This window comes from Catharus ustulatus, chromosome 1 (assembly GCF_009819885.2).
Source record: "Catharus ustulatus isolate bCatUst1 chromosome 1, bCatUst1.pri.v2, whole genome shotgun sequence".
Lineage (NCBI taxonomy): Eukaryota > Metazoa > Chordata > Aves > Passeriformes > Turdidae > Catharus > Catharus ustulatus.
Genome location: NC_046221.1, coordinates 116,453,048 through 116,474,691, shown reverse-complemented (window position 1 = coordinate 116,474,691; position 21,644 = coordinate 116,453,048). Strand labels below are relative to the sequence as shown.

Sequence of the window (21,644 nt, the reverse complement as noted above, 5' to 3'; positions counted from 1 at the left end):
AATTTTCTGAAATATCATTAGAAGCCTCACAAATTTTGGCTTAGCCATATTCATGGTCAGTGTATATCTACCTATACACAATATTATTCTTCATTTTATGCAGTCCTTTTAGTTGAATCCCTGGCAAAGAATAATGATGTTCCCTCCTAGCCTTTATTTTGTTGAATAAGTAAACCACATGCCTGCTGCTTTATTGTACAGGTCAGGCTCCCAAAACACCCTCATAATGTGATGTGTCACCTGAAAGTGTCCTGTGGGCTCAATTTTTTCCACCAGCAGTCACTCAAGAATGTATAAGACTCATCAATACACAACCTTACTCTGTGAGTAATGGAAACACTTTAACTGATGCATTCTTTTCCAGAGTTGGGTTTTTTATAGTCAGATCTCAGAGGTCACTCCTAAAAATCCCACCAAACTCAGTAACTGATTTCATCTGTTATTTCCTACTCATTATTTCTCAGCTTGTAGCAGAATTCCCATTTTTCCAGCAATTAAGGAAAGTGCACCAATTGAGACACAGGTTGATGACATCCTTTGGAGATTTTCTACCACAAAGTCCTAAAGGTCACCAAGTCCGATATTGGCAAGCTCAGATGCAGGTTGGTGTGAAGGGTGACGAGGACGTAAGCCTGAAATAATATTTGGCCTCTGATAAGAGGACATTTGTGGAATCAGCATCCCTGGAGGTATTTAAGAGGTCTGGATCTGGTGCTGATGATGCTATTTAGTGGTTTAGGAGTTACACTGGCAGTGCTGGGTTGATGATAGGACTGGATGATCCCAAAGGGCTTTTCCAACCTTGATGGTCCTGATTCTGTGATTCTGAATCATGCTAGGTGGAGCACACTGAGCCATAAACTGTCCTCCACGAGTGTGTAACATCTGTGGCTCTGATACATAAATTCATCAAGTTGTTGCTCCAAGGGTTGGAGGTGACAGTGTCAAATCCCATGGGAAGTCATTGCAGGCCTAGATAGACACAAGCATTTACAAAAGTACATTAGCACTTTTCATTCAAATATATCCTGTTGCTAAATTTATGACATTGGATCAGTTCCACGCACATGCTGGCAAACGGCCATGGCTTTATAATGTGGACAATGTGGGATTCTGGTAAAAACATCCAGACATACATGCAGCAAGCCTACACTGTAGATACAGGTGTTTTTTATTTTTTTGTGTGGGTCACAGGTCACTTTGAGTGTCAGATCACAACAAATTAAAAGTGAAAAAGAGGAAACTCTTAAAACCTGTTTCCTCTGCCTCTGACTTAACGCTGGGAAGCAATGCACAACCAGACTTTATTTCTGTACTTCACGGGGAAGCGCCACGGGGGTTGTGAAAGTTCCCCGCTTCCTCCCTGGTGATGAAACTACTAGCAAAAAACAAACCAAAAAAAGGGTATCTTTGCATATTGCACAGGGCGGGCTCGGGGCAGCGGCTGGCGCGGCGCTGAGGAGGCTCCGGGCCCGCTCCCGCCCCGCCCCGGCGCGGCCCGGCCCGGCCCGGCCGGCACTGGGCGCCCGCCATGGCGGGGCTGGGGCCGGGCGACGCGGCCGAGCCGCGGCCGCTGCTGGTGAAAATCGTGATGGCCGGAGAGTCCTGCGTGGGGAAGACCTCCATCGTGCGCAGGTACACGGAGTCCAGCTCTCCCGCCACCTCGTACATGGCCACGATCGGTGAGTGCCCGCCTGCTCCGTACAACCTCCGCCCGCCTCGCCGCCGCCCCTGGCCCTCCCCTCCCCGCTGCCCGCGGCTCGCACACGGCCGGACCGGCGCTGGGAGCTGTCAAACCTCCCGTGTGTGCAGCCGCCTCTGGCAGGGTGTCAGGACACACGTCACACTGGCTCCAGAGCTACTGCAGAGTGCTGGCTTGTTACACTGTCCTTGCTGTCCGTCTGGGCGTCGGGAGCCCACTCATGGTGTAAACGCGTGAAGGCTTGTTTCTCACGCTTTCTTATTGCCCACTGAGGCCCTGCTGCTGTACATCGGTGCAGGTGCAGAGAAGACAGTACAGAGCCCTAGATCAGCCAGTTGGAAATGACCTCTAAGTCCAGCCTGTGACCAAACACTGCCAGTCAAATAGACCGCTCACTGAGTACTTTGTCCAGGCTTAAACACCTCCAGGGTGACTGTACCGCCTCCCTGGTCAGCCCATGCCAGTGTCTAATCGGGCTTTCTGGGAAGAAATTATTTCTCATCTCCAATCTAAACCTTCCCTGCACAGCTAGAGGCTAATTTCTCTTGTCCTGTCACTTGTTGCCTGAGAGAAGAGGCCGATCCCACCTTTCAGAGCCTTCTTTCAGTTACCAGCCTGAGAGAGTTGTCAGATGTCAGTAAAAAGCCCCGTTCATCCGTATTTCGGGCTAGAAAGGGCTGTAACTTTGTGTTTATAATTTTGATGGTATAAAGCTATCTTCTACTGTCATTAACAGTGCGCTTGATGATTAAAGCAGAGCTGTTGCTACAATGGAAATAATTAACCCTGCCAGACCATGAGGGTTGGCACCACACGCTGCAGCTGGTGGGTGATGGGGAGCTCCCACTGCCTTGGCACTGCCTCAGTGCCTTGGGGAATGGCAGGATGACTGTCCACATGCTGAAAACATTGTCTCCAGCATGACAGTGTGTTATGTGAGTGCAGTGGTTTAATTTGCTGTGGACATTTTCCTAAATTCTCACTGGGAAATTTTAATTTTTAAGAGTTTGTGTGTAAGAATATTTTCTCTTTGATTTGGTTTGATTTGATTTTGAAGAGAAAACTAAATTATGCCAGGAAATTGTGTATTCCATGTATGCATGGTTCATTCACACATCTTTCAGTCCGGGAGGAGCTGGCATAACGGAATGAAATACCAGACAGTAGCTGTGGCAGTAGTTGGTCCACAGAATACTTAATGTACATGAAATGTCTTGACATGCCCACAATAAGAATGGCTGAACTTTAACCACTTTTTATTTTCTTGCTCTTTCTTACAAAGCAGTTTCTGAAACCAGCACGAATGAAGAGGGAAGAACACAACTACCAGTAAAGTCAGGAAATTGATCCTTGGACTTAGGAAGAAAGCCCAAAGAAAGGCTATAAAAATAAATAACAACCTTCTTGATGTGCTCTACATTGAGATTCCTGGCCATGAGGCTATAATTTTGAGACATAGTTTCTTTTACTTCTGGTTCAGTCGACTGTAGACTCAAAAATCTTTTGATGATGTTATTAAGAATGTATTTCCCAAGTTGTGACTTGAACTGTTTCACAAAATAGTGAAGATAATAGTTTATGTGACAGTTTATGGACTAAGATTAATCTCTTTAGTTTCATTAGTGACACCTATTATTGAGATATTTTAATTTTTTAAAAATTCTTATATGAAATACAAATGAATAATCCAAACATGGCATTTGTTACCTGAATGTGTTTCTAAAGTGATTTCTGAAATACTGTGCTCCATTTAATTCCATTTTCCCAGGTGGTTTAGAGTTTGGACTTTGAAAACAAATGGGATTACGAGTGATGTCTTCCAAAAGAGTAATGTTGGAAGTGGAAGGTTTCTTCTTTACAGAGACAGCTGCAAGGGAGAGGATGCCTCCTAGAGATTGTGGCTCCTAGTGCTGTAAAGGAAGACACGTAGTGTTTTCTCAGTTGGTGATGTCTTCTTCCTCACTGTTGATACCATCAGAACAAATAACTGTTTTTATCTGGATGCCTGTTTCATACAAGCTCAGTCAAATTAACCCTTTCTGTTGTACAGCCTATTAAATGCTCATCTGCTGTCAGGTGATTTGTCACCTTAACTGTCCAATTGAAACGGTGATTTGAGTAGAGGAAAGATTATCCCGACTGCAGTCTGGCAGCTTCCTGAGTTCCGTGATAAAATCATATGCCATCCCTTCCTTGGTGACAGAAGGCCATAGGCACAGAAGTTAAAAGGTTGTTGAAAGTCTCATTTCTATGTCATAATGAATCACAGATTTGTATTACTAAGGGAAATCCTAGTGTTACTGTGGGAGAAAAAAAACAGTCAAGCATTTTGTAGTAGTGAACTTTTCTAAAATCATGTGTTTTATGAGAAAGTGCAAAAAATACATCTACAGTAAATTTTCATTTAAGCTTTTAATGCAGCACTTAAACACTCAAGGCTGGGTGCCCTTCCTCCTCTTCAATCACCTAGTTTGGATAAATTATAAGCAGTTATAGTTTTCTAATTAAACTTACATGCATCATAAGTTGGATGTATTGTATTATGAATAGATTATAAAGAATAAGTGTTTTTGTTTAAACAATGGTATTGCATATAATGTCATAGAAGAGATTTATGAACAAAAACCCCTCCCTGTATACCAGTGAACAGCATTGTGATCACATGCTGTGAGGTTATTTTGCTGTTATTACAGTCACTGTGGTCCTTCAGCACGTCTTTTCTGTAAGAAGCATTTCTGCAGAACTGTGAGTCCTCCCAAATCTGTAATAGTTGAAAGTGGTGCACTTCAACATTAGGATTAAAAAGTTTATAAGTTTATCTAAATTCCCTGATATTTACTTTAGAAGCAAATGAGGTAATCAACAAAAATGAACCACATTGAGGGTAAATGTGTCCTGTGTTAAGAACACCAGTAGAAATCCACATCTTAATTTTTTTTTAACAAAACTGGATTTTTTTGTCACTCTTGTTTTCCTAAAAAGCATGTTATCCCATGAGTTGCTTTTGTCAGCAAACCAGGAGTTATCAGTACTTGTGACTGCTCAGACACCTCTCTGCTTCAGACATTTCTTGACATGTTCAGAAAAGAATCTGATGCAAGTAATGTGCCAGCAATTAGGAGGAGTTAAGTATGGGTTAGGAGTGACAGTGGAAACTCAACCCACCACGTCTCACTGGGCACTTGCCCAGTTTGGGCACAGGAGCTGCTAGGAACTGCTTCCCTGTTTCTGGAGTTGAAGATGCTGTATGACTGGCAGTGGGCTGTCTAGGTTCTACCTGAACAGGTGCATTCACACCCTCTGTCTATGCTTTCACTGTTGCATCCTGGTAAGCTACTCAAACTTGCATTTTCTGGATAGACATATGTTTTTGAACATTTTCTATGAAGAACCCACTTTCTCTGTTTGGGTGAAAAGTGTGCTGTAATTTTCCAGGCCACCTGCAAAAGACCTCTTTTTGAAGAGGACTTCTGCAGCTAGCCAAAGGGAGGGAAGAGAGGGGCATTTCACAGCTGAATTACCCTGTGGCTGACTATTTTTATGCGTTTTAGACTTAATTGTCCTTAAGGTGCCTCAGTCCTAATATGGACATTATTTACTCTTTTAAATATAAATAAAATAAATTTTCATGGCTATGAAAGTTGGAAATAACAACCAAAATTTGAACTTGCACCCAGCATCCTGCTTCTTGGTTTTATTTGACAGCTTAAAAGAAGCAAGTGCATGCTGTTGCATTCCAATAACATTTATCTCAAGAGCTGTAATCAATGCTTGTTTTGTTACGTTCATCATGTTGTATACCAGGTAGGCCTAAAAGCATCTGAAATCTGTGAGCTGTCTTTGGCATTGTGTATCTCATTTTTCTTTTCTGTCTTTCCAATTTGCTAAGTTTGCTGGAAATTTCATATAAAGACATGAACAATTCATGCATGCAGAACATATTGACTTCTGTTTTTCACTAACATTCATTGACCTTTTAGGTCAATAAATTTTGAAGTTGACTTAAGAAGTCAATATGCCTGATTTTAATTTAGATTAAGTTTTAGTCTGATTCAGCACTCTGCTTCTCTTTTACGAATGATTTTTTTTTTAAAGAAAGCTTATAGCAATTTATTATTAAAATGTATGTCAACTAAAAACTTTTTCCTATAGTTCTGGGAATCCCAGTCTGGAGTATAATCTTTTGCTGTGTTCCCAATGTACCATTTGTAAGTGATGTTCCAGCCTCCCAGTGTATACTCTGTCCCTCTCAACTGCTCCAACATAGTTGTAGAAAATCATACTGATAATTAAACAAAACCATGTGAATTTCAGGAGCAAGTGTTTTCCATCATGTTGGAATTTAACCTTACATGAGCAAATTTTACTTAAATTGCATTTCCTCTTGACATTATTAATTCCATAACGGAAGCTTTGTGTAATATTAATTACAGATACCAATTATATTATTTCATCTTTCCTTTTCATTGCAGCTTCAATGAAAATTCATCAAGTGAAGGACATGATTATCATAATAATTTTTAAAATCCACCTCAACTCCCTTACCACATACACACAAAAAATGTTAATAGCATTGAAAGTGCATGTGAGTGCATGCATGTGAAAGTGTACTTGTCAAAATTTTGAGCACAATACATCTGCCAGTACAAAGGGAGGGAGCGTTTCCTCTGCATTTTTGGTTTGCTGCCAGGGGTGCTTTCCTTTGATAAAGTAATTTGGCTTGCACATTTTTACAGATATCAGTACAGTGGTATTAACTTAAATTTTTTGTGGTTTTTCAATCTGTCTGGTTCCTTCAAATGACATTACTACTGATGAAAAGACACTGTCATTTTAAATAGCTATAGTTTGATCTTACGGAGTTTTGCCCATATGGCAAATGTTACCATTTACTATACTTGATTAAAAGAGCCTAATTGTTTTTCAGTGGGAAAAAAAGCAATCATGGAAATTATCAAATGGTATTTTAAATTTCAGCAATGATGTAATAGGGAAAACAATGGTTTATTCTGCAGAAATATGTCACTCTAAGATAGCAGCTGATATCTGGCAGATTCTAATTTTGGACCTGGAACTTCAACAGCTCATAAATCTAGGTATCATCTGATACATCTGGAGTACTAATTTGACGATTTAATAAAGGAAAACTATAAATCGTAAGGAAAGTATCTTTGAGGAAAGATCTGTGTTGTATGTAGAGACAATATTGTGCATTGATTTCAAGTGCTAATACTTTTAACATTGGTTTTGTGGTGTTTTAGGCTGTAGAGACAATCCACTTCCTTTTGAATTAAATCTGACGTATGTTTGTCCTCGCATTTAATGTATACAGCCAATTCCTTTTTCTGCTTCTGTGACCCTGGATATTTTTTTAGGAATTTGGAAGTAAGGAAAGAAAAATTGTGTTGCACATATGACAGTTTTGTAAGCATTTGTACCTTCCCATTCATAGCTGCTATGCTCTTGAAAGTCACCACTGTATTTGCACGATGTACTGTTGTACATAGGCCATGAAACTGCTGTCATGTCCCTTGCCAATCCGTAGTAATACTTCAGGTCTCAGAGTATGTTCACCTTCTTCACCTTTGCTTTGACCTGCCCCTTCTTTGCTTGGTATTGGCATTGCTTTGTATTGTATTGTGCAATGTATTGGCACTCAGCAGTGAATAATTTCCTTTTACAGCTTCCATTTTGAATGTATATGGTTGGCTAGTTATTCTGTCTATGGTATTGTTCCTTTTCACTTTCTGTTTGAAATTGTGTGATAACTAGAGCTGAGAAACAATCTTCAAAGGGAATCCATGTTATTATGAGAAATGTTACAGATTTTCCTTTTTTCTTCTAGGTATTGATTTTAAAGTGAAGCCAATAATGTTTAACGATAGAAGAGTGAAACTTCAAATATGGTAAGTTTTAATTAGTATCACAAAAAAAGCCAACTAAATTGCATTATGACATGAAAAATCTCATCTATTTTAATTGTGTATTTTCATAATGTGCAGCTGTTCCTACTAGATAATTTTACGAGAGTATAGGAGAGTATATATTTTTGCAGCAACTAATGTAAGCTAAAAAGAGGGTTTTCACTGGGTTACGTTTGCAATAAAACTTGCAGCACTCAAACAAGCGCAGATCTATGATCCGTGTGAAGTATATTTAATTGTATAGGAACGTTGAAGAAAGTGGCAAACCAAGAAGGTGTTGCATTTCATTTCCCATCAAATGTTTGTTCAAAAGGGTCACCAAGACAAAATACTTTTGGTGAGATGAATCTTTGGGAATGTACTCTATTTTTTGGTTTGGAAGGTTTTCTAAAGGTTATGTAGGGCTTCTGACGCCTGGCTTTCCAGACATCTAGTACTGAAGAATATCTCTATTTACTTGTATTTGACTTGTCAAGGAGTAAATCTTTACATTACTTACCTGACTGGTATTGGATCTGCAGTTATTCCACCTAAGGCTTTAATGCAAAAATACTGGAGGGTTGTTTATAGCTTTCTTAAGGCGTAATTTATAGAATAAGCTGAATTGAAAGGGGCCCATCAGGATCATTCAGTTTGGCCTTGCACAAGACACCAAGAATCACACCATGTGCCTGAAAGCATTGTGCAAACACTTCCTGAACTCTGTCAGGCTCAATGCTGTGGCCACTTCCCTGGGGAGCCTGTTCCAGTGCCCAACCACCCTCTGGGTGAAAAACCTTTTCCTGATATCCAACCTACGTGCATCTGACTCAGGCCATGTCCTCAAGTTCTGTCACTGGTCACAAGATTGAAGAAATCAGTGCCCCTCTGCTTCCCCTTGTGAGGAAGTTGTAGACTGCAGTGAGATCTCCCTTTAGTCTCCTCCAGGCTGAACAAACCAAGTGATCTCAGCCACTCTTTGTATGGATTCTCCTATTCTCATGGCTCTTTGGATGCTCTCTAAGAGCTTAATACCTTTTTTATATTGTGCTGCCCAAAAATGCCTCCAGCACTTGAGGTGAGGCTGCCCCAGTGCAGAGCAGAGCAGGACAATCTCTTCCCTTACCTGACTGGCAATGCTGTGCCTGATGCACCTCAGGACATGTTTGGCCTTCCTGGCTGCCAGAGCACTGCTTGCTCCTGTTCAACTTGCCAGTGGCCAGGACCCCCAGGTCCTGCCTCCCAGCATCTCAGTCCCCAGTCTGTACACACAACCAGGATTGTCCTGTCCCAGGTGCAGAATCTGGCACTTGCCCTTGTTAAACTTCATGCAGCTGGTGATTTCCCAGTCCTCTAATTTGTCAAGGTCTCTCTGCAGGGCCTCTCTGCTCTGGAGGGAGTCGACAGCTTCTCCCAATTTCTGTCTTTGGCAAACTTACTTTGCATCCCTTTGAGTCCTGAATCTCAGTGGTTAATGAAGATTTTGGAGAGAGCTGGGCTGAGGATGGAGCCCTGCAGAGAGCCCCATTAGTGCCCAGACCCCAGCCTGATGTCACCCCATTCACTGTAACCCTTTGTGCCCGACCTGTGAGCCAGTTACTCACCCATCACTCAGCATGGTTATCCATGGAAGGTACTGTGAGAGACAGTATCAAAAGTTTTGCTGAAGTTCAGTGAGATCATATCTATTGGCTTTCCTAGATCAACTAGGTGGATTACCTTTTTATGGATGGAAATCAGGTTCAACAAGCAGGACCTTGGCCTGCTGTGCTTGCTGTGATGAATGACTGTGTTGTCCTCCAGTGTATCTCTTTCTCATTATTTTACTGGACACTGAAGTGAGACTGACAGGCCTGCAGTTTCCAGCGTCTTGCCCTTCTTGAAAACGGTGGCAACTTTACCTAGCTTCCAGTCAGCTGGAACCTCTCTGGACTCCTGAGACTGCTCAAAAACCGAGAGAGGCTTTGTGATGACATCAGGCAGCTTTTTGAGAATTCTCAGATGAATCCCATCAGGCCTCATGGGTTTGTAGGGATCCAGCTGGAGAAGCAGATCCCACACAATTTCAGGGTCAACTCTGAGTTGATCATTCACACAGTCATGGTCCTCCGGCTCAGGGCACTGAGATCCCTTGGTCTGTCAGCTGTGCTGAAGACAGAGACAAAGAATGTATTAAACACCTCTGCCTTGTCTATGTCCCTTTTGGTGAGGTGACCATCCTCATCCTGTAACAGGCTGATGTTATTTCTACACTGCCTTTTGCCATTCATATGTTTGAAAAAACCTTTTATTGTCTCCCATGTTTGTGTCAGCTTCAACTCCAGTGTAGCTTTGACCACACAGATTTTCTCCCTACACTGGCGAACAGAATCTCTGTATTCTTTTCCATGTTACCTGACTTTGATTCCACTGAGCATGCATCTTCCTTATTCATTTTATTTCCTATCAGGTTTCCCTTATGCCAGTGATGTCAAGTCTCTGGGACTGGGACAAAGCTTGGAGCTTGTCTCCTTTGTTCCTCTTACTTGATGTATTACTGTAGAAACATTTCAGATGTGGTACTTTGTAGCCAACATCTCCTGAAGCAGATGAGGGATCCAATTGGTGTTCATTCCCTCAAAGTCTGGCATTACTTGTAAGAATCACTGTGTCCATGTATTTTATGGCTTTTCCCCAAAACCTGTCTTCAATCTAAACTAGGTTGCTGGTTGTATCGCACTTTACAAAGGGATTGTCAGAATATGGGGATGTCATCTGACATCTGATTTTTTTAATCACCTGAGTTATTTATATAAAGAAGGAATGGTGTGCTTACATTACTTTCAGATTTCAGCCACTGGCTTGGCTTCCCTAGTAGGGCTGTATTATTCAGAATAAATTTCCAGAGTATTTCTTTTATTGCTGTATCTAGCACCCAGATTTTCTCTCATGTGTGTTTTTTCTTGTTCCTTTTGTGGTAGCGTACATAATTTAAAATTTGGACAATACTCCTTAAAGTAATCTTTCTTGGGGATTCTGCAGTTTTATCGTCTCTTTTTTGTTTGTTTGTGTGTGTATGATTTGTTACAATTTCCTTCAGGGATACTGCTGGCCAGGAACGGTTCCATACACTTAGTACCAGCTATTTCCGTGGTGCACAAGGCTTTGTTCTCGTATATGACATCACAAATATGAAGAGTTTTCAAAGTATAACAATCTGGATGAACGACATATACGAGGTAAATATATCTGTCAGTGGTTGATCACTTAATGAAGGTAATTAATGTGTCATTTTAAATGACTGCATGAGATGTATTCTTGTTCCTGTATGTTTCTAACCAGAATTTCTTGCATTTTATTCAGCACACAGTATGGTAGTAGAATTACTGTCATCTGAAACTGGAACCTGGTTTATATTTAGACAAGCCATGGTGATGGAGGAATGTTTTCTGAAGTACTTCTAAGACATAGCTTCCAATCCCTCTTTGTGCATGCTTAGTTATGGTGCTCCTGTCACTGGTGTGGTTATGCATAGATCAGTCTGCATGAGCTCATCCTGGGATTTTAATTAGATTCCATATCAGAATTTTGTATCACAGCCAGTGATTTCCCTTTCCTAATTTCATTACTTCAGTGCAGTTACCTCATCCCAAGATCAAAGGAATTAAATATCCTCTTTGTCCTTGCTGGATATTCCTTTAGAGGATGGTTTCAAGAGGGAGGAAGTGGGGTGGGAAGCTATTTGGTTAGCTCAGCTGCTCGTGCTTTCATATGACATAGGAAGTGATTCAACAGCACATGGCTGCCAGACAGGGTATGTGTTCCCTGGAGCTTGTCAGAGCCCTCTGTGCTTCACTCTGACTTCCTAATGTGGTAGAAAACTTACACAGCAAAAGAAGAGTGTTTTTTCTGCTCTGCCAGTGAGTTTGAGAGGCTCAAAGAAAGGTCTGATACTTATTGGAGCTGGAGGAAGGTAAACAGATAGAAGTAGGAAGGCCAGAAGAAGAATGTCTGGAAACAATGAGGGGAGGGAGGAGTGGGCAAGCCCTTAGACGCGAGATTATTCAGCTGACTGTGTTCCAAGTCTTTTTTGGTAGGTCTCTCTTGTTATGTTGTCTATTAGATAGAAGCGAAGCAGTTTTAGAATGGAATAGTTCAGCTATAAGGGACCTTCAATGATCACCTAGTCCAGCTGCCCAAACACTTAAGCATTGACCCAAAGTTAAATTGTGTTACTGAGAGCATCGTCCAGATGCCTCTTAATTTTGCTTGGGGAATTGACTATCTCCTAGGCAGCCTGTACCAGTGTTTGACCACCAGCTCAGTAAAGAAATGCTTCCCAGTATCCAGTCTGAATACCTCGGCACAACTTTGAGCCGCTCCCATGTGTCCTGTCTCTTGATACCAGGGAAAAAAGATCGGTATTGTTCTCTCTACTTTCCCTTCTGAGGAGGCTGTAGGGAGCAGTGATATTGCCCCTCAGCAGTAGCACAGCAGTTTGTAGTTAGTATGCTTGTGAAAGTTAGTGCAAGAGTACAAGCAAGGCAGTGCTCTCCATTGTTCAAAATCAAGTAAAGTTTCAGGGAGGTTTTTAAATACTCTTGTGATTTGGTGGGGATAGATGGGAGAGTTCATCTTGGAAGAGGGGGCTTGAAATAAAACCATCAAATACATTAATTTCTCTCTTCACAGCTTCAGTATAGAGCTGAATTAATGAACTACACATGACCACACATGATCATCTATCCAGTAATATATACATGGGATATCTTATGCCCTTAGGAAAACATTACATTCTCATCATCTAATTTTTAAAAACATTACTCTGGTGACCTGATACATCATTTTTCTTGACCTTATAGCTGTCTTAAAAGTCAATGGCATTAGAGCCTAACTTCAGTAATGTGTTGCAAAGGAGATTCGATGGCGCAGTATTCTTACTGGCTTGTCTGCACACACTGTAAACTAACACATCTGTTTTATTATTTTGTTAAGAAAAGGATGTGCCTTTCTTCTGTTGACCAAACAAAAGTCACAGCTAGATATGCCACTGGTTGTACAGTTTCATGGTTAGCAAAGGTTTAGCTCAGCAAACAGTATCATAGGTTTAGTGTTACCTGAAACTGAAAATGTAGATCATCTGCATATATCCATATCTATCTATCTGTCTGTCTGTCTGTCTATCTATCTATCTATCTATCTATCTATCTATCTATCTATCTATCTATCTATATTTCGACATAAAATACTTCTCTGGCTTTGCACTGGCTCATTTTGTCCTGCAGTTAGATCAACAGGGTGATTTATTCAGTGGGCTACAGTGCACAGCCATAAACAGGAAGAAGGTATCAGGGCTGTATGGCTAGGGTGAAGGGAAGGATGGCACTAGCTCTTGTGGTCACCATGCAGGCTTAGATCTGCTTTAGTCAGTCAGGAAGTGACACCTGCACAAGCCTGCTCTCTATTTGTGATTTTAAAAGCTTTCATGTCAATGTCCTCAAGGTATTAATACTTAGACTGTGTAATCTTAACCCCCGAAGGTACTTTTGTTAGTTTAAAGTTTAAAAAATGGAAAAATACTCAATCTAAAACAATTTCTAGGAATGTAAATTGCATGATTGATTGTACCAATCTCAAAACTAGCAATTAGTGTTGTAATAGAGCTAGATAGTAATAAAAAATTTAATTTAGTCCTAGTGGGATATCAATTTCTGAAGTGTCTTGGTGAAAATATATGGGGCCGTTCATTGCAAAAGAAATGTTTTTAAGCAATAACTGTTAAAACACAGGGCATTTCATGAAAATTAATTACTTCCTGGAGGTCGGTGACATTCCTTGCATTTGCTTTGGTCTGTGAATGCAAACCAGTATTTAATTCCCTACAAATGCCCAGAATCAAAGTGGCTGTTGCTACAGCACCATTTAAAATATGCAAGTGTAGAAAAAAGAAATGTTTTAAAAAGGGAAACAGAGAGAATACAGGCTTCACTAAATACCCAATTAATAGGTGTAAATTTTGCACCTGAACCAGTCAAAAAGGATTTTTGGAGGCAATTCAGTTATTACATTATGCTCTCATTTTTTGGTTCTTTGCACATAAAGATTTTAACCGGGAAGTTTTTTAAAAATCTGTTCAGTGTGCTAAGTCCTTTTTGCAACAGTTGAAAATAACAATCCAAGCAATTTAGCATTCTTAAAAACTCCCATTGATTTTATAAAAACTGTCCAGTCAGTGCAATTACAATCAGATTACCAGTAATGTTCTCATTATATTTCAGTTAGTTTAAGTGTGGAATGCAGCAGCTTCACTATTAAAAATGAATTATTGTCCAAGGAAGTACAAGACACAAATATGCTGCCATATCTGTGTTGCTGTAAAATTTGAATTTAGAGCTAGAGGAAACTAAGCAACATGGCTGTACTTTTTAAAAGCTTACTGGAAAAATATACTCACTCACAGATTAATATCTTAGGATATTATTGGCAAGTCCAATGCAGGGATATTGAATTTGTAATGCATGATAATTTCAGGAAGATAACTTTAGAACCTGAAACCATTCTTTATTTGTAGGATTGCAGGTTATGTTCCAATTTATTAAAGTGTCCCTCCAGCTGACATGGCTTTTAGCTACTGTATGCACCTGTTCTGAAAGGCTGACACCGTTTGGCCTTTGAAAATTAAATAAATACAAGCAACTGTGTACCAAATCCATTTGTAGAAAACAGTTTTTTCCCAGGATGTTTTGAACAAGATTCCAACTAACATTGGCAAAAGGTTCCTCACAATAGAGTGGTTCAAATGCTCAAATAGGTGCTCAGACAGGATCACTTAAAGGAGACACTTAAAACTCCATTCAACAGGGCCGTGAGCAGCCTGACCTGATTTTGAAGTTGGCCCATCTTTGAGCAGGGGACTAGACTAGCTGATTTCTTAATGACAACTTAAATCACTGCATTCATCTTAAATTGCTTCATTCATCATTCACACATAGTGTCTGGGTCTCCAAAAATCTTTGACATAGATGGTAGGTCTTAATTTACTTCTAAATGCCTTCAGCTGGTTTTAATTGTGCTAGTCTCCTGGTGTTGCCATGAAGGTGGCAATACCAGTTCCTAACAATTATCTCTGTGCTGAAAATTGTCTACCATCACAGAATTTTCTGCATGGAGAAGAGAATTTTCTTTTCTTGTGCAAGTCTTGGTGACAGTAGTTTAGTGTTTTTGAATACATTAACCTTCTGTTTGTCCTACCTGAAGAAGTGACTCCTCAACCAGGATATGAACTGTATGAATTGTTGAGCTGCTGCCATTTCTGCATAGTGCCCATTTTTGGTTTGACTCCTCTGGTGCATTTCAGTGTTTCTGCATCATACTTAAATAAAAGCAGCACAGCAAAGCAGTTTGACTTGAAACTCTTCTGAGTTTTTCTTCCTCAGATGGGAAAGTTTGATGTCAAAAGATAGAATTGTTCCAGGTCATAGATAGATTTGTCATTATGGCTCTGATTAGAACTTAATATTCTTGTTCTTGTCATTTTACTAAATTGGTTTGTCTGTAGTCCTAGGCTGGTTTTGGGATAAATTGGTTTATATGTACTGCATTCTAAATTTGCTAGTAGACAAATAAATTTTATCATTCATTTATTTCCACTGAAGTCCTGTAAACCAGGCGTTTGTAACTGAGGTCATAAAGTGGCACTTAGAAAAAGATGTGGAAAGAGACATGTTTGGCAATCCTAATATAGATGCTGCCCCCATGTTATACTTTCAAAGAGACTCTGAGGACAATCTGTTTCTAACAAATTGTTGTTCAGTATTACAAAGGATAGGTTTCTAGTGTCATTGTCTAATGAGTTAGAAGAAGAAGAAACTTCCCAGTTTTGTGGCCTTCTCCAGCTCTGCCTTTGTCTTCGTGTTTGACCATGTACATCTACTTCAAATGTGAAAAACTGTATTAATGCTACATTTCTTCCTCAAATACAGACTATTTAAGAATTCCCATAGTGCATTTATCAGCTATGGGTTCTCAGTTTCACTGTTTGGACCTGCAAACAAACTTCTGATGCCTTTTCAAACTAATTAATGAGTGTCAATCTCATGCAGCCCTTCACAACTACACCCTGGAGGTGTGGTGAAGGGACAAGGTGGTGTTCTGGAAGATGGATCCCTGGATAGATAGCTCTGTATGAGGAGTCTGGGTGAGCTCATAATCATCATGGTCAGTTTGCTGATGGGGTCATTCTTGGTAGGTCTGTGTTCACCATTTAAGAAGATGAAGGGATAGTTTCTTCCGGTAACCTGTAAGTACAAATATGGTGTCATTTCCTTATAGAAAAGGTGTCTGCTACTTTTCACACACATAAATTCACAGCACTTCTGGAAAATAAAAACTAGAATAAAAAAGAGCTAACATTTTAAAAAAACCCACCCAAACAATTTACGTACAAAAGGGATGTGCAAGATATTTTTACTTCTGCATTTTTGATTTCTGTTAATAGCCTCATAGTCAAGTAGTGTACTTCCCTGGCTGGGTGGACATTAAGCAGTGGGATGAAGGGCACAGGTGGGTGGCCCCTATCAGAGATGTGCTACAGAGACTGTACTGTGATGTGAGTGTCCAGTGTTCCGAGTCCAGGATATGACACTGCTGAATTTGAGGCTCTGCTGCTGCTCCCTCCCGTGGCCACTGCTCAGAGCAGCCTGGCTCCTGCTGCTGCCAGATCCAGCTGCCTGGGAACCCAGTGGGGAAAAAAAAACCCTTGTGCCAAAACCTGGTGGCTCCAAGCTGTGCCAAACTCTTGAGAAAACTTGGTCAGTCTCAGTAAATTTCTTGGCTCCAGTTTTTTCAGAGAAATCAGTGATGATATTTTCCTTTTCAAAATAAAATAGCATGGGTATTCTCCAGATTCAGATTTTATTTATTTTAACCTTCAGTAAAATGTAAACTTTGAAATGTTAAAACCCAAAGAAAAACTGAGAGAGTGAACCAAAAATGGGCATTTTTGAGATATCAGAACAAAACTTTATCTGGAAAAAAGTATTTTTTTACCTTGATGAAATTAATGAAAATTTTAATAATAGTTCTCCATGATATGGGGAAAAAATGTTTCCTGAGTCTATGAGCTTACTCAGTGCTGACTTGCATAATAGGATTTTAAGAACTGTAAAATAACCTTCATATTTTTAGCTATAGATTTTGCATTTGGAAAGCTTATTCCCAAGCTATAAATAACAGAGTATGAAAATATACAGTGAGCTTTTGGAAGCACTGAAAAGCCGTATTTTTTGCCAGTTCACATCATTATACTCATGCAGTTTTTATGCCAGTTGAGCACATGGTCGAACTTCTGGCTAGTTGTATTGACCTAATTTTTTAAGACGTCTTACAGAATCAGTTTTTAGAATTTAAAATGGACATAATTTTCATTAACAATCTTCAGTTTTCTAAATGCAAGAAACTACAAAAAAAAAACTTTAAAAAGGAGAACTATAAGTGCTTTGGTGGAGGATCCAGACAAAATGAAAATACAATAATACATTATATTGATGTAGAAATAGTAGTTATTTGCAGAAGTAAATACTTTGTGATTGGTAGTAATAATAAATACTTGCTGAAAGGCTTGGTACCTCAAATCTCATTTAAATTTTGTTATTGTTTGAAGCTGTTTAGAAAGAACATCCCTAGTGCAAAAGTTTGTGCTGTTTATACAGAAATTAAGTTACAGAATTAATTCAGTGGGATTGTGCATGCAATATGTAATTATTTCCCTCTAACCTTTAAATGCAGAGTGAGTGAAGTCAAATGTCACTTGTAAAACCTTCGTCAACCTTCAGTTTTCTTCTGAATTAAAAGTTGATTATATAATTGCCTATTTACCCTATTTTGGGACTGATGTATGTGGTTTTATGTAGAAGAGCCACTGATCGAAATGAGTGAAGCTTCAGTGCATTCTTAAACAGCCAACATTTTGGTCTGTTAATCCAGGTTAGATTAATTCATTATTATAGGCCTGTACTTCATACTCTTATGAAGTTTACTTCATTTTAATAAATGGTGGGTATGGAATAAGTCTAGATTACTTTAAGAGGAGAATGGATTTTTAAAATATAGTGTTCATTAATATTGAATTGTGCCTACTGATGAAGTCTTCAAATTGTTGTAAAAGTAGAAATAGACTAAAAATAGCGTTCTGTCGTCCTTTAATGAATAGAGGTTTTTTTCTCTTTATGGTTGTGATGGATTTTGTATTATGGCAAAGTTACAAAAGTTAAGGATTTGATAAAGATCAGGGATTTCATCAAAATCCCTGTAGAGAGATCTGCAGCCTGAGACCAAGCTTTTTGAGTCATCAAGGAAGCTGTGGGAACATGTACCTCCAGAATAAAAGCCATGGCATCAGACTACATTAGCTTCAATTGTTTATAGATTGAGACCCTCAGTGTCCTCCGTTTAAGCCCCAAAAATGGTTTTAACTATTATGATTTTCACAGTGAATGTCGGTTTTCAAATTCCACATGCTGTTGCAGAACTATTCCCTTTCCTTGTCATTATTCCAGTCATTACAATGGCTTATCTTAAAATAACACTGATGTAAAAGACCCAGTGCATTTCATAGTCATCATGCATGTAAGTGGATTAGAGGAACAGAGAAGGACACAAGGTCAAAAAGGTAGATTCTTCTTCCTTTTGAAATCAATGAGGTTTTTAAATTTTACTTCATTAAAATCTATTGCCTTCTTCCTAGTGTCTTGGAATAATCAGACTTTTATGTTGAGTTTGAACACTTTGAAAGTAATTTTACTGTCTGTGTGCAAAAGTGAAGCACAGAGAGGTGCTCTTTCAGGTGCAGCAAATTTCTTCCCTTTTACTTGTGAGTGCTGGATGTAGACCAGAGTCATATGCTAATCCATGAATCTATTACTTTTAGGAGGGCAGTGTCTGTGAATTCAGGGCATTTCCAGTCACTTTAAAGCCTCAAGATGGAGCATTCATCAGAAGATGGTGCCCATGCACCATATACTTTATATCTTACAAAAAGGATTGGAAATTATACATGGCACTTCTAAGTAGCTTTATTCTGCTCTTTGCATTCTTGCTGTTTTCCTCCAAATCCCAGGAACTGGTGGAAAATATTTGCACATATGAAGGTCATGAGATAATTTAGCCTTTACTTTCAAGGAAATGGAGTGCTGAAGGTTAATGTGAGCTGAAGGTGAAGAGCTTTTGTTGTTTGCTTTTTTCTTACTTGACATTTATTAATGCTGGTTCTCTTTTAGAAAGCAGGTGATGAAGTGGACGTAATACTGTTGGGCAACAAGTGTGATAAGGAGTCAGAACGGGTAGTTCCAAAACAGAAAGGAGAAAAGGTATCTTTGGTACTTTCTTTGGGTCCTCCTGAGTTTTTTAGTATGTGACTGAGCTGTTAAACTGAAAATGGTAAAAAGCTCCTGAATTCCAAAAGTTATATTAGAACTTGCTCTAGAAGAACAGTTGTGGAGTTCTGGAGTGTTAGAAATACATTAATTAATTCCTAGCTGATCTCTTTAAAATACTGATTTTTCTTTTAAAGGTTAAAATGTACTTTTAAAATTTTAGGTTCTACAACAGAAATCTTATACAGACTGTATTTTCAAAGTACTGTTGTAATGTGGAATATTAAAATTCTGCATCATTTTTCTGATACCACCCATCAGCGATATTTTACAGTCTGACAAAAGAACTATTCCGATAGCCTGTGCAGAGCAATCTGCATTGTCTCTGCATAGCCTTAAATAAGACTGGACAGATCCTGAACATGCAGCTCCCTAAAACTGTGTGTGATGTATAGTTGAGACTACAGGAAAGTTTCTAGCTGCTGACTATGGATGGAGAAAGAAATTATTAAGTGGGGAGTGCTAAAGGGAATGGCAAATGTCTCTCACTGAAAGCCATTGAGGAAACTCGGAAGCCATGCTATGACAGAAGAAATTGAGATAATAATTAAGTATTGCAGGAAAGTGTGTCCTATATACCAGTAAATTTTGGTACTGCAAACTGTATGCATCTGTTTTCTGGAACTTGGAATTTGCCCTCCTGTTATGCTTTCAGGCATGGTGAGTCAAGCAGGATGTCTCATGTTCAAAGAAAAACACACTGATAGCTTCTTGCCAATTATATAATCCCAGAACTTTAAAAAAATAACATCACCTTTTGGACAACATTACACTCCTCAGAGTTCATAGTTCACATGCTTTCAGTGTCAATGTACCATATCTGTGTACAAGGAATAAGGCTGCTGAAAAATATATATTGTAGTCTCACACAAAGGATGTACTGTCAGAAACCTAGAGAGTCACTGGATGCATGTGCACCAGAGGGCAGTAGTAGGGTTTTGCTTAGGGTATTAACCATGACATTTTCTGACTTCTGGGTTCTTAACCATGCAACCAAAATTCCTCTTAATGTAGTATTTTTTCGTAAAAAATAAATCATTACCTCCTCCCCAGTGAGTCTGCCTTCTAGATTACCCCTGTGTTTTGAGGCAAGGCAACTCTTCTGTTACATTATTTCTTCTTTTAATATGATTTACAAGTGCTAAAGGATCTGAATGAATGTGCTGGTGAAAGATTCTGTTAGCAGAGAGAGAGAGAGACAGTAATTGTCCTCTAAAGAAGAAAATATCCTTATTGAGAGGGGAAAACAGTTTGATTCTAACTTTAACAAATAATATTTCATATTACCCTGATATTATGAGCTTTAAGTTTTGTTCTGTTCAGTTTCTTGCACAGAAGAACTCTAAATTCCCTGGGAATCTCATCATCTATATCGGCGTTTCTGTAAAAGTCTGTTACAACTGAGTGGCTGTTGTATATAATTTCATTTCAATTTAATGCTGAGAAAATTTTTTGTTGTTTCTTTTTTACAAAAACATATAATATTTCATTTTGTACAAACTTACGTAATTGTGATTACTCAAAAATTGAGATACTTAATTTTAACACTCTGAAGTATAATTTTCTTGTATTGATTGCTTCTTATTCACTTTGATAAAAGTTTTAGCCTCCTTGGGCTCCTCTGTTCACCCCTCAATATCATTATCTTTTTAATTGAAATATAAGAATGCTGAAGGTTATATGACTTGGTAAAATGTGGCTGTTTTTCTCCTATCAAATCTTTCTAACAGAAAAAGCCAAATAAAATCTTTTTTTTTTTTTGCTTTTGCTGTCTTCCTAGCTGAAGTTGATTTATAGTTCCAAAGCTGATTTTTCACATGTAATAGAATTCTGCATTGTTTTTGAATATTTCAGACATATCTCTCTGATTCAGCACTAAGAAATCATACCAACACTTTGGTAGGAATCAGTATTAGATCACTTATTTTATTGTTGGTAAAATACAGCTTATTTCACGCAAGTTCTCCAAACTGTTATCAAGGGTGTTATAAAATATATTTTCTCAGTAGCATAATTCCCACAGGTTTGTAAATGTATTTAGGTATTTTATTTATGGATCTATTCAAGATGCTCCCAAAGAAAAAAAAAAAAGGTAGTTCTTTGAATACACTTTTCAATTGTCTTTAGGAGAGGGAACAGCCAAATCCATGTTCATACTTTCAACTGCTTTACCACTGGGCCAGTGGGGATTTTTTCACTGAGCTACATTTTTGGAGGACTTGCTACAGAATTTAGCAGTATGCAGGGTGAAGTGAAAAAATACGTACATTTGTCTTCTTTGACCAATATTGTGCACATATAGAGAAAATGGAGGTGCACTGATGGATGTAGTAGGCAATGTGGTAACATGAAACAGAGAAGTACTCAAGGTTTTTTGTTTGATTTGATTTGATTTTTCTTTTCTTTGGTCTTCACAAATAGAGCTTGCTCCCAGGCCTCTGTGATAATGGCATGGTTTGGGAAGGAGAAGATCAGCCAGCAGCAGGAAAGCTCTGGATTAGAAATTGCTTAGGAAAGTTGGATGTGCCCATTGACATTATGAAGTTCACCCAGTTGAGCTGAAAGAGCTGATCATTGTGATTTAGCCACTGTCAGTCACCTCTGAAAAGTCATGGTGGTTGAGAGAGA

General features: G+C 39.0%; 1 protein-coding gene across 2 annotated transcripts in view; it reads left to right on the top strand.

Annotated features, from left to right (window-relative positions):
* Positions 1-1,531: 1,531 nt before the first annotated feature.
* Positions 1,532-21,644, top strand: part of LOC117007708 (ras-related protein Rab-10-like) — a 32,681-nt gene continuing 12,568 nt past the window's right edge. The window contains exons 1-4 of one of the 2 annotated variants that reach the window (XM_033081033.1): positions 1,532-1,682; positions 7,548-7,608; positions 10,685-10,823; positions 18,861-18,950. In XM_033081033.1, coding sequence (XP_032936924.1) covers positions 1,532-1,682; positions 7,548-7,608; positions 10,685-10,823; positions 18,861-18,950 — 441 coding nt within the window. Of the gene's footprint in view, positions 1,683-5,038; positions 5,507-7,547; positions 7,609-10,684; positions 10,824-18,860; positions 18,951-21,644 lie in introns of those variants that run through there. The other variant, XM_033081034.1, reaches the window with a different exon arrangement.